We start from the raw sequence: 13,734 nt of genomic DNA, 5'->3' as shown, positions 1-13,734 counted from the left end.
TAGCGACTAGTGCGGGCACAATGAAGATAATTCTGTAACGTATTCTTTTGAATTGACTTTGCTTTACTTTTATCAAACAGTGGTTAATCTCTGTTTCTCTCCACAGGAAGTACTACAAAGAGACCGATGGCCTGAAGCTGGATGTGGGAGCTTACATGAAGGCTCTGGAGGTACAGTGATAGATTTTATTTCAAAACAAGCAGGACTTAACACCTAAGCAATAATAAATAAGTAAAATTGTACTAATAAATAGTGTAATAATAGGTAATTCATGACGCATCAAAAAATTAAGTTAATTATCTTTCTTTTTTTATTCAAGACTACTGACATTAAATGGATCATGATTAAAGATTTCATTTAATATTTATTAAATGATTTATACTGTTTTACAAAAAAAAAAGTGATCCAACATTTAATTTCATTTAGTACGCCTGCGATGTTGAAGCCGAAGTGATCGGGAAGCCGTCCGCCGCGTTCTTCCAGAGCGTCCTCAACGACATGGCGCTCCAGCCACATGAGGTGGGTCATCACTACGTGTAGAATTTCAGTCTTCTATTTTGTGCTACGTCAGCGCCATTTAGATGTACAAGTTGTTTCTGCTCCGAGTTTGACTCGATTAGCTTTTGCTAACTCAAGCTAGGGACTTCAAATGTTTTCCCCGTGTTCAATAGCAGACTTCATGAGGAGTGAGTCGTTTTTTTCCCCTTCATGGTTATGCGCATTTATTTATGCAACTGGCAGGTGATGATGATTGGTGACGACCTGGTGAATGATGTTGGCGGCGCCCAGCAAGTCGGCATGAAAGGCGTTCAAGTCCGAACAGGGAAATACAGGTGGGTGAATTCCAAGTTGTAACTCTTAAAAAAAAAAAAAAAAAAAAACACGATTTGATGGTTATTCAACATAAACAATTTGTTCAGCTATCTTATTGGAATTACTGGCGCTCTAGGATGAATACTTCACATTGCCTGTCAACAGAGGGCGCCAAACACCAGTTGTTTCTTGTTCCTCTCATTTTCCTTTTTTGGGGAGGGGAGCCTCAAACTTACATATTTGTACATTTTATTGAGACGCCTCCAAAAATAGCTCTCTGCAGAAGTGACTCTCTGAGCAGTTGGCAAATTTATGATACAAGGCTGCTCAGATCACGTTTTATGACCAGACCCAGTCTGCTTAAACAAATACAATACAAACACAGTGCTGGGTGGGGAAAAAAAATGCGACCTGCAACGCCAATGAGATTTCCAAGTGCTAATCGAAGTCAGGAGTCGGCCAGCTTGGAATGAGTCTTTACTAGGTGTCGAACTCTAGCCCTCGAGGGCCTGTACCCTGCATGTTTTCCAACCTTCTCTCTCTCAAACACTCCTGATTCAAATTATTATGATCATTTTCAAGCTGCTGCAGAGCTTGCTAATAAGCCTATCATTTGAATCAGGTGTTTTGGGGAGAGAAAACCGGAAAACGTGCTGGTTGCTGGCCTTCGTCGACTGGAGTTTGACACCTATGCTTTAGTGTGATTAGATGGGAGATGGGAGGTGTTAGTTTAAAACAAAAACACACACACAGCAGTAAGAAAAAAGCCGCGCTGGAACCATGTGTGAATCGAGCCTCGCAAAAACAGCTAGCAAAAAAATGTCAACCAAGTTGGGTAAGTCTGCTTCAAAACTCGGTCGACTAAAAATATCTACTCTCGAGTTTACTCATGGATTATTGTTGAAGCATGATCTTTATGTCCACGATAATACGTAGTGTGTGCATGTCTGCTGACCTTAATTGCTGTCGCTAGCGCAGGGTTAAAAAGTATTAATGATTTTTAAAAAGGCTCAATACCCAAATCTTCAGTTCAGTATTAAATGTCACAAAGATGGAAAGGATCACAAACTATTTCAAAATGTTTTGGTATTTGGTCAGGCCAGGATCTTAGTGGTTTTCCATAAATGGACATATTGCTTTTCAGCACGGATCCTCGTCTCTCGAAGTGGTTATTTTATAGCGCTAACTGTGAAACTCATCTTTGTTTTTGTTTGCATGTCTGTATTATACTGACCCTAGTGGCCAGAAGAGGTCATAGCAAGATATCAAAATGCACAGACTATAAAATAGAATTACAGAGTGCAAAATTGATTGCATTTGCATTCATTTCACGAGATGAAAATGCCTCTAATAGACACCTGTTTTCCTATGAGATGAAAACTCCCCTAATTACTTGAGCGCACGGATGCTCCAACAGCAGCCCGCTTGAGCTTTTTTAGCTTTGTTTGGTGGAGCCTATAAACTCCCAGTCAGATGTGGGAAAACACAGCTGTTTCCACATGGAGCAGATGCCGCAGCAGACCTCTGCTTCCCATCAAGGAAAAAAGAGAGAGAGAGAGCTGTAAAAAGGCCGGGCAGGCCCAGACCCAAAATCACAGACGCTTCTTATCGTAGCTGTGCGGATTATTCGGGACGTGATCTATGATGTCACTCGGTAGATCATTGATGGGTGATAACCGCCATCTTTTACGATCCAAATAACTCCACCGCTAGAAATAATCGGATGTCGAAAAAAGTCCACGGGGACACTCAACGTACGTGTCATAATTAGGTTTTACCAGTTACCATTTTCGTCACGTAAAATACGTGGAATGTGTGTCAAGAATGCTTATAAACTATGTTTTTTTTTTTGTTTTTTTAACTTAGGTACTATGGACGAGAATTCTCATCTTTTAAAATAGTCATAATCCATTTACAAACAGTGATTACTAAAAAATGGAATAAGGTAGAATCCTACTTTTTTTCTCTAGGTGAAGACTGGACTTACATTGTATACACAGTCTAATTAAAAGTTTACATAGTCAAATCTGTGCGCCTAAACTCGGTTTATGTGGTTGACAGAATGATGTTATCGTTTATATATCGCATCCATACTTTTGGTCTTCATTTATGGGGAAAAAAAGTGCTTCTTATATTTGGGGTATTACAATAATCATGATAACCCACACCATGTATTATATATGTATAGGATTGAACATAATAACCACAAGCAATAGTCCACGGCCAATTTTTTTGTCTTCATACTGTGAGCAGTGTGATACGTCTAATGAGACAAGGCTGATGGGATTATCTTGTTGGAAGTGCACCATTTGTTCCAGAAGGCACACGTGCATCATTTGTGTTGCTTAAATTGACTTGAGTGTGTTTGACAAATCTTGAAAAGGAAGGGGGGAAAAAAAAGAAAATAAGACCGCATGTCTTGAAACGGAGGCCCTAATCGCTTTCACATGCACCATACATGCGAGGGTGCAATTTTTTTTTTTTTCAACCCTTTTACTTCAGTGGTTCTGAAATGAGCGTATGTGAAGGCACTCTGGGACGGACGTCCGATATTACAGGTTTGATGAAATCTAATTTGATGCTTAATAATACATTTGAAATTGTTGTAAGTTATATAAATATACACCATGATTTTATTGGTCCAGCCCACTTGGGAATTGATTTTCCTCCATGCGGCCCACAAGCTCCTGATCTAGAGATACCTCTACAAATATAGTACAATTGTAGATCCACAATGTAATAAATTAGCCAAAGGTGGCACAGAACTTTTTTAAAAAGGTTTGAGGACCGCTGCTCTACTAGACCAGTAATTTTTTTATTCCAACTGTTTCTAAAAATTAGTACATTACAGACTACATTCCATAATCGAGCACATGATAAAGTAGGCAATAAAACAAAAACAACAACAAAAACTAACAAAAAAATGTTGCCTATGAGGCCTCCCTGACAAAAGGTCTCATTTCTCACGCATGCACCACATTTATGAAAGGAAAGCGGGGTGGAAATTTAGTCGACACGAAGAGTGCCAGGAAGCACAACCTCCAAAGGCGTCATTAAACGCCTCAAACACATTCAATATGATCGTTAGCCTGGTAATTTATGAATGCTGCCGAGTGTGAATTGATGCCATTTCTAATGAATTGGCAATTGAGGCCAGATCTCCCATAAGGCACTTATTACCAGCTGGCCACATTATTAGAAACACCTACACAAACAAGGCGGGAAAGCTGCAAGTTTAGCAGAAACCCGCTGCGGATTCCCGTAGGAGTTTGGCAGATGAGAGCGCACGACAAACATTTTCACACAGCAGCCGCCTTGAAAAAAGGTTTACAGTGTAAATCATAGCGCCCGGTGGAGCACGCTTGACTGCATGTAAGAGCTGAAGCCGGTGTTTCCGAGCAGGTCCGGCGGGATACCGTATCTCCTCCGACTCTGGGAACCACTAAACAGGAAGTGAAAGTTTCGCTCGTCCAGCGTCGCAAATTCCTTTTATGCCGGCCTGGAAAACGAGAGCGTTTGACATTGTTTTGAATTAGTGGCGCTCATGGCGACAGAAGCGGGGGCTAAAAAATGAAATGTGGGTTTCGCAGCTTTCGGAGGTAGATTGAGAGCATTTTTTTTTCACTTCTACGTACGGAGCGGTCGCCGTGGTTCGGGCCGATGTGGGAGGACGAAGAGGAACAGCATCAATTAGCACGCCAACTTGCTACGTCAAAATAAACACACCAAATAATACGTGGACATCAATGCAATATCCTAATTTTATTTTGAAGTCTTTCCTTGGAGCGCTGGTTTTGTTCTTGTAGCTGCTGCTGTGAGGACGAGCCGTATGGTGCATTCAAATGCAGTCGGACATTTCAAACATACAGAATAAAAGGCCGCCGGTGCACTAAACATTAATAACTTTAATATGTCAATACATAATCTGTATATATAATTGTATATATGTGTATATGTACATATATGTTTCTATGGGTATGTGTGTGCGTATATATGTATAGCTACTGTATATACATATATAAAGTATACTGCATATATATTTAGATGTACCCCCACTTGAGAACCACGTAACCATGTAAATGACCTACTTATGTTACAATATGTGTTGCATAATAACTATATTTGCTGCTTTAATGTCATAAAGAGACGTTAATTAATGTAGAGATGAATCCTTGTTGTTCCACTCTTTTCCCTGGGATTGGAATTGGCAGCGATGAGCGTAACGTAAACACAATCAATTTTAGGAACGATGGCCTCGTCCAGCTGGCAGACCAAACAAACGGCGTTTTGTCCCCCAAGTGGTCTCTCTGCAGTTAACATTTACATCCTATGCCTTAAGTAGAATATTCCACTGAAATTACCGGTTTGAAACATCCGTCCGCACTCTGGCTGCAGGCTTTCCTGCTTCCTCTCACTGCCCAGATTCCAGGCAGAGTGTATCGGCCGTTCTATTGTCCATCGGTATGCTCTCAATATTGCAAACACATTGTCTTATCGTGACTGTGAACCAAACTTGGCTTTTACTTTGCTATTTTGGTGGGGTTTTTTTTTTTTTTTTGGAATGTTAGCAAACGCAGTCAAACAGCAGCTACGCTGTTTGGTCATGAGTCGATTATGCTGCTGCAGAATTGGTGGAAATGATCTGCGTTTTAGCAGTAATTATGTACCAGTTTTAGTAATTCACAATTAATTGAAAGGCAGCCATTTACAGTATGATGTCACAATATTGACATCACTGAGGAAAGAAGTTGAATAGCTAGTTATTAATAACAATTCAGGAGAACATGTTGTTGTTGTCAAAATAAGCTTAAAAATATGTCTAGAGCGTTTTTTAAAATGCGGCCTTTCTGTAATTAAAGGTTCAGACATAGAAAGGGGAGACAAAGTCATACTGGCAATTTTGCTTCATCGCAGGTAGCATCAGAAAGCGCTTTCACACTGACTGGGCCGCGCTATTCACGAGGGATTGGCCGGGAAAGAAAAGAAGCGAAAGCCCACAGATGGCTGACTGAAACACCGCCTCTTAAATACAAGAACAGCCCCATAGCTGCTTCAATGGAGGGGGATCCATTCCCCACTTCGCAATTACCATCAGACAGTCCACTCAGTGTGAGGCAACTTGGGACGCTGCCCGAGTTTCTTTTGGAGCATTTTTTTTTGGGTCCCTTAGCTGCCATCAAACGCTCTTCTAACGTGTTACAATATTGATGCACGAGGGAAGGCTAAGGAAGTCATCAGCGGTTGAGGATGTTTCACGCCGTCTGCTCTGCATCGTTCCCTGAATGTCTGTAAAGCGATTCTGTCCGGCTCAAATTTGATACCTCTCAGTATGTGCAACTTGAGGTTAGGCCGCCCTTCCCCATAGGACCACTTATCCTATTCAACTGTTGAATTTGCAGATGTACTCTGTCAAACTAGTGGTTTTCACACATTTTCTTCCCAAACTGCCGAGTGAAGCACACTGAAATCATAACATTGTGTCCAAAGCAAACAAACACAAAGTACTTAGAAGTCAGCCGTGGGGGACGCCGGGTTCAACGAGTTTGTGATCGCAAAGCGGTTTGACCTCCAAATTACCTGGCTAGAGTGTTTGGATAGCTACGAGGTGCTAATTCTCATATAAACAAGGATTTAGAGTCGGTATAACATGGAAAACTTTATTAAAAGAGCGGATGAAAGAGATAAAGCCCAGGCTTTGGTAGAGTGCCGTTAGATTTCTTACATATTTACCTCAACCCGTGCCTTCTGGTTTGTTTGTACTTCTTTTTCGCAAAGGACTATCTGGATTTAGGAATGAATGAAAATTGTTTCAACCCCAAGATTATTGTTAAAAATACCTTTCTAAATTGAGGCTCTAACAGGCCAAGAGATAGAAATTGAACGTTCCTTAAAGGTCCGTTTATTCTGCTTGAGATGTGTTTGTATTGGAAATGAACGCATGAACTTTCTTAATGGTTTTGTCGGTTCGGTGATCCTCGCGAACTCTCGCGCGGCTCTCAACGAATGACTTCTAGAGTGAGAGATCTTGTAACCTTAACTGGAGAGAGCAGTTAAAGAATCCCGTTAAAAAAAGAAAAAACAAATTCTCAGCTGCTCTATGTTTGTACTCTGGTGAATGGTGGCTGAAAAGTCACTGGAGTGTGCGAAGGCCGCGGTTTGAAGCATCCGTCACGTTCTGTTGCCATAACATTGCGCTCCCAGTTCAGTCAGCATTCTGCAGCTGCATTTTGTCATGTTCGCAGAGAAAGATGCTTCAAGTATTTTTTTTTTACCTCATCATGAGGATTATGAGGGGCCAGATTCATGGTTTCTTCAAGAGTTCTTTCCACAGTCTAATATGCACATTTACATGATGTTTGGAACATTGGCGATATCATTTTGTATTAAATGTGAGTTTATGGGACCAATCTTTCTAACCAGGAAGTAAAACCAGTCACCAAATTCTTGACGTGTCCTATATACGGTAGCATAAAAAATACCGCAATTGACCCCAAAATTAAGGGTGCGCTTCGTACACAGGTGCGTCCTATATTTGGGGGTTTGTGGTCGGTTATAATTTGCAACGGAATTAGGGTTTGAAGTGCTTGGTAAAGTCCACAAGAGGAGACCAAAAAAGGAAGAAATACACTCAATGGAGACAAAGCAGCTAGGAAATGTTTTTCACTGCTGGAGAAGTATCAAACAGGCCGAGTAGCATTCAGCCACAAGGCTTGGCCTACCTCAAAGGCCATCACCGGTCTGTGGTGTGGTTAGCGTTCATTTTCTTGAAGGGTGAGACGGGCGCTTTTGTCGCCAAGCGCGCCCTCATTGGTGCGCTACGAAAACGCTCCCTTCTCCAACAACAAACTGACTGGAGTGTTTTTCCAGCCCGCGTTGGCAGGCTTTGACTGTTTTGATTTTCAGCGTCGCTCATAAACGGGATTCCCCATCTTGCCGAGCCAGGTGAAGCCCGGCGTTATTTGCGCATGTTGTGTTTTTTACTCACGAAGAAATTAGGCCATGTGGCCATGAAAAAAGCCTTGAAGGATTGAAAGTATTGGCTTGCACGTGCTTTGCGTGCACCCGTGGGATCCCGTGTCTGTTTCGACAAGCTTGAATACCACGAGCAAACCACAGCGCCCCACTGCCCCTTCTAACGTGAACCTTTAAAATTGTTTGCATGTCACCGTGTGGTGTTTTTATCTGCACCTGGTTTATGCCTACTGTTAACAGTCAGCTTTGTGTGTCCTAAAAACATCTGCAAGGAGATTCCTTTAACTCCCGGGCTCCCTGGACCTATCTCGGGATTTTGGGGGTTTTTGAGTGTGATATCAAAGGAAAAGCGTAGGAAAAAAAAAAAACACACTAGGAGACTAAAATATTGCAAAAATTGTCATAACATTACGACGTTCAATATGCCACGCTGACGGCTCTTCTAAATGCTTGCAAACCGGAGGTCTAGAGGGACACCCTATAGGTGTCAAATTTAGCCCATGTCGGGCTCATTTACTGCCATTCAAAATCGGAAACGTTGTCAGTTTTGGACTTGTTGAAAACCCGATGTTTTATCATGCATTCCCCCAATTTTTGCTTTAACCCTTTCAACGGCAACTTGACATTTTCAAGCAAATCATATAGCTTCAATGATTGGCTTAGCCTGGAATCCCATGATGCAAAAGCCTTCAAAATTCATAATATTCGATTTATGACTTAATATTCAATGACAGTGAAGATGTTAGGCGCTACGTTAGCTTGCTAGCTGCTGCCTGTCTCACGCTTCTTGGCACATATGATTAAGAGGTAGGATTTTACACTTGCGTGACAGAACAGACTGTGGTCGGAAACATCAAGGTAGTGCCACATACTCGGCATGTCACCACCCGGAGACCAAAATAAGGCCAGACGGAGTCACGCGCACGCTTGACTTGGGTTCCGTGTCGGCCCCGGTGTGGGTCTTATGTGCATTATGGCCGCAAGTTCAGAAAAAAGCCCGATGACCCAAAGGTCCCGTGTACGCATGCGCCCGACCGTGAGTGTTCAGGAAGGAATTCAGCCCAAGGTCACATTTGAGGCTGACAAGTGACACGTCTCCTCTAAACATCAGCTGGAACATAATATGACAGCGGCGCTGTGCTCTGACTCGTTTGGATCTTCTTTCACTTTATTGCAACCAAGTGTCACATAAGACACCCTGTCGTCTCATATAGTGCTGTGAACATCATGACGTCAAATTGCTTGTCACGTAGTCGGTTGATTTTCTCAATGTTGTGTATTTTCAAGAAACTACGTTTTTAACATTTGAATCCATTGGAATATGAAAAAGTTAATTGAGTTATGAGATGTGTGTGTATATGCTCAGTATACGTGTATATACGTGTATTGTATGGGCTGTTGAAGTGTGGTGAATTTATCTTGTCAAGTATTTAATTGTTAAAAGCTTTGCATTAAATAGCTGTTGAGAAATGTAATTGCGATTATTTATGGAACATTTTTCGATTAGTTAAAAAATGACGAATCGCTTGACAGCACTAATATATATGATCCCCGACATTTGTAAATGCAGTTTACTTAACTCAAGTCTCACGACATTCGCAGACATCTCACTCGATGATACGTTTGGTACTTGTTTGTCTTTGATGGCGGGGATTGGACTTGAGCGGTCTCGCTGGCGTCATCACAAAGACATCAAGTACCGTCTTTCTCTCAATTACGTGTAATATATTGGCGGCTTCCAGGATTCCTTTGAGCTTCCCCGCGCGGCGCCTTTTGGAGTTTATCACATGACGATGATAAAAGTCAATGCGATCTCTCCGAGGAAAAGCGAGACGCAACTATCAGAGTGGGACGGGTACAGTTGTCCAGTAGGTCTCTGTGGATCATTGACTGACTCGAGCGAGCGCGAGTCATTCAAGTTGGCGGGCGGCCTTTTGTTGAATGACCTCACGGCCGTGTGAAAGTCAGCAAAGCGTCGCGGGGCCTATCGGCTATCTCGCCGCGTCACGTGTGTCTCGTCCCTTCCGTGTTGCGTAGACCCGAAGGACGCGTTACCTCATCGGGTAACGCGAGCTGCTTTGCGTCTGAATTTTGCATGCTGGCATTTAGCTGCGCTCCACTTTATTATTCTTGAAACAAAAGTATTGAAAAAAAAAAAAGAGGGCCGAGTGTATTAACAGGCTGTGTTGGACGAATTTATTTGATTTGACGAATCGGAGATAGTTGTCATGTCTGACACGGCTGTGAAACTTTTTTTTTTTCAGCCAAATTCCCCCAAAGTCGATTACTCTATCAATTATGCCATCAGTTGTTCAATCAATTAATCGAATATTCGAATCAAGTTCTGATTGTATTCAATTATATTGCTAAAACTTTTATCGGCCAAATACCTCAACATCAAAATTTCAATCAATTACTCCATCAACTGTTCCATCGATTAATTGAATATTGAAATTAAATTGATTGCAATCAATTGTATTTCTAAAACATGTTCTCATTGAGTTTATTTACCAATTCATTGTTGTTTATTTTGTTTTTTTTAGTGATTTGAAAAAAAAAAACATCTAAGAGTGGATTTTAACAAAATCAAATGTACTAATTAATTTGCTATTAATTTGAAAGGAAAAAAGTACCGGTCCTGTCATGGTGATAAATTAAAATTGCTAATTCCTGCAGAAACCTTGTTAAAATCTCACGTTGTCTCTGTAGTGTAATTTATGTACATCTTTGTACATTTTGAGGCGGCAGCCTCAAAAGTATTTTCCAGACTCAAGCAAGCCATCGTTTGTCGTTGTTGACCGAGTGATAAACAGGTTGGGGACCCCTGGTGCAGAGCATTGCCAGTACTTGTCACAAATTCCTGCATATGCTTTAAAGTTGCACTCGACCTCATTGTAGCCACTCCGACCAGTTTTCTACCCATCGCAAAAACCTGGCATTAGTGCGGAACATTTTTGGGGGGGGGGCCCGGCTCGTGTGCGTTTCCGCATTAGTGAAGCGGGTCGGTCGCGGAGGCCGCACGGGGAGACACAACAGCCGGGACCATTAGCGGCTCGGCTCACGTAACCCAAACGCCCGGCGGCTGACAGACGTGCGCAAACACATGGCAGCTATTCACTATTCAACAGGCTCCCTTTGCAAAGCCCCGCGCCCGGCCTCCTTTCTGGCGGCGTACAAATATTTGCCATGGTGCTTCGGTGCAGATTAATGGCACCGTGTGTGCCACACACTCGCCGCATGGGACTAAGCCCGGTGCCCATCTGGAGCTTTGACCTGTGGCTCGTTCCAAGATGGAAGATGAGGAGGGTGAATCTTTAGCCCCCCCCCCCACGCCCACCCCTCTTCAAAATGAGTCTGGGGGCAGCCATGCAGATTGAATGAAGGCAACGTCTCTTGTATTTTCAAGAAAAAAAAAAAGGGGGGGGGGGGGGGGCTACATCCCGGGTAGGGATTGCATTTCCCCTACCATCTGATCTTCAAGCCCATCACGTGGCACTGAGGCCAAACATGGCCGCCACCATCACCTCGTGTCCTTACGCAATTTGGGGGGGAGCCTCGTACTTGTCTCGTTTTCACCCCACCTCCTCCCCCATAACCGCTACAGTAAGGTATTCCATTTACAATGAAGAAATGTCTCCAAAAGTAGCATAATTTCATCAGTTTAATAACACACACCGTGTGTTGTAATTGGACAGCCATGATCTATGTAAATACTAAAGACTTACGATCGCATTTTTGTAAAATTCACCCAAATTGAAGTGGGGGGGCTTATAAGTGAGGTCGACTTGTACTTGGAGAAATACAGTACTTGCCAAAAACGTTGTTTCTTTCCTGTCGTTTGTCACCAAAAAAGCATCTATCAGTGACGGACAGTCCGTCTGTCTTGACACATTACACGCCTCTGAAAAATAGTACTCAAATAGTAATACTCATACTGGAGAGTGTTGTGACATGGAGGTGACATGGGTTCACCCACTTAAAAACTAGCATTTTAAACAAGACACACACCTGTTATTTTGATGGGGTTTTGAGTTTAAAAGTAGTATAAATCATCAGGTTTTGTTGCTTTAATCATCCTGGGATTCACTTGGAACTGGCCCGCAGGTAGTTTGCATTTGAACGAGACCAATAAGAAGCCCAAAAAATGCAATCTCCCGCAGGCACCAACACAAGTCGACTTGACAGCGCCGCATACCTTGTTGACGGGAGCTCTTATGATCTCCTGGGAACAATTTAGCACCGGAATCTCTTCATTAGACACCCTGTCATCAACTGTTCTCGTTTGGGTCCTCCTCAGGCCCAGCGACCAGAGGCACCCGACCGTGACTGCTGACGGGACGGCCGACCACCTGGCCCAGGCCGTGGACCTGATCCTGAGCCACAGGGCCAAAGCCTAAGGTGATGTGGGCGTATCCCACCAAGAGTCCCGTCTATTTCACCACCCCGAAAACAGAAAAGGAGTTGCTGTTTGTCAGTGCATATTGGGCTTGACTGAGTACAAGAATCAGACTCGGAAAGTAGATCATAGTATGGTACTGCACAGTATGTGGAAAAAGGCATTGGAGTAGTTGTTCCTTTCGCGGATTCATCCGACTTAACCCCGTCACTTTGCTCGGCCGTAGTCTAGTACGTACCGTACCTTGGTATGTCTGTACGTCTCTGTCAGAAATGGATGCCGACCTCAACTCGAGTTTTGCTGGTGTCGTTTTTCCTCGGGTGGAGTTTACTGTCGGCGCAACAGAGTCAAAGAACGCTCGCCTCATAAATCAATATGACGACCTTAAACGACGCTAGCGATAGTCTGGTTTAGCGCCGTGCTAAAGAGAGGAATTTACAAGACACGTTGGATTTGGAATCAGGAGGACTTCAACGGGAACTAAAAGAAGGCGCCCTGAAGAACCCCTTACGTGCACTCAAGTTCCCCTAGTGGGAACTTAGTTCTCAATACTTTTGTCCATAGAGTGCAATTTGGATTGTTCTAGTCAATAAAGTCACGTACGACGTCTGGCAATATTCAGTCTGAGACTTGAAGTTTTTGGTTGGCGTCTACCTGGAATTCACATGCTACATCTGGCAACGGGAAGCGAGCCGGCTGCCGGGACGACAAAAAGTGTGAGCGATCGCCCCCGGAGCCTTCCCTAAAAGCGTCTCGCCATCATTGGTGTCACGGCCGAGCTTCACCCAGTAGCCTCATTGTTCCATCATTAACCGCTCGTTAGCATTCGCTCCAGCGTCCCGCGCCGCGCTTAGCCTGAACCAGAAGGGGAAACCGGTGAGAAGTCGGGCTAGGGCGGGCCAGCTGGAATGAAACAAAAGCGATTGTTTGATGGCCGCTGCCCCGGAGGTTCCAGTGTACCCAAATACATCCAGCGCAAAGAACAAAAGGCCATTGCCAAGTGATTAATTGAGGTCTTCGTGGTTCACTTCACCATGAACTGACAAGTTTGACTGTTATTGGGCAATTAAATGTAATGAAACTCTATAAAGGACACAAGTGCCACTCCCTTTTTTGATTGGGGAATAAACCTGGGCGCCGGCCGAGCGCAAAGTGCTAGCAGCTGCCGCGGCTTCGCTAACACCTCCAACATTGTTGAAGTCTATTCTTGGCCCAATGTTTTATTGCCTTTTGGGTTCTTACACGGCGATTAAATTGGAATTACGGTTTTCTTTTTCTATTTCTGTTCACACGTGTTCTTCACTTATTACGGGCTAGTTCATCAACGTAAGGTTTGCCTTAGGGTCCAAGTAACGCGCGCGTTCGAAAAACGTTAAGTAAGGGTTGAATTTGCTTGTTGTTTTGCTGCGGACAGCTCATTGTCATGTGCGGTCAAAACACGGGACTACCGCCACTCCTCCTTTCCTTCCGCAAGCTCCTTATTAAGCTGATGATCTCATTTTCAATGCTAAGCTGACTGACACCTTGGGGAGACGCTTTGTGGGGGACGCCAC

The 13,734-nt window shown here is 43.3% G+C and overlaps 1 protein-coding gene across 3 annotated transcripts in view; it reads left to right on the top strand.

Annotated features, from left to right (window-relative positions):
• Positions 1–13,734, top strand: part of lhpp (phospholysine phosphohistidine inorganic pyrophosphate phosphatase) — a 28,902-nt gene that overhangs the window by 1,062 nt on the left and 14,106 nt on the right. For 2 of the 3 annotated variants that reach the window (XM_088439223.1, XM_088439224.1), the window contains exons 4-7: positions 107–170; positions 427–519; positions 742–833; positions 12,083–12,183. In XM_088439223.1, coding sequence (XP_088295349.1) covers positions 107–170; positions 427–519; positions 742–833; positions 12,083–12,182 — 349 coding nt within the window. In that variant the 3' untranslated portion in view covers position 12,183. The remainder of the gene's footprint in view (positions 1–106; positions 171–426; positions 520–741; positions 834–12,082; positions 12,184–13,734) is intronic. The other variant, XM_088439225.1, reaches the window with a different exon arrangement.

This window comes from Hippichthys cyanospilos, chromosome 17 (genome assembly GCF_059441005.1).
Source record: "Hippichthys cyanospilos isolate Australia breed blue-spotted pipefish chromosome 17, RoL_Hcya_1.0, whole genome shotgun sequence".
NCBI classification, from domain to species: domain Eukaryota; kingdom Metazoa; phylum Chordata; class Actinopteri; order Syngnathiformes; family Syngnathidae; genus Hippichthys; species Hippichthys cyanospilos.
Note: the sequence above shows the minus strand (reverse complement) of the source record. Positions and strands in the feature narration are given on the sequence as shown.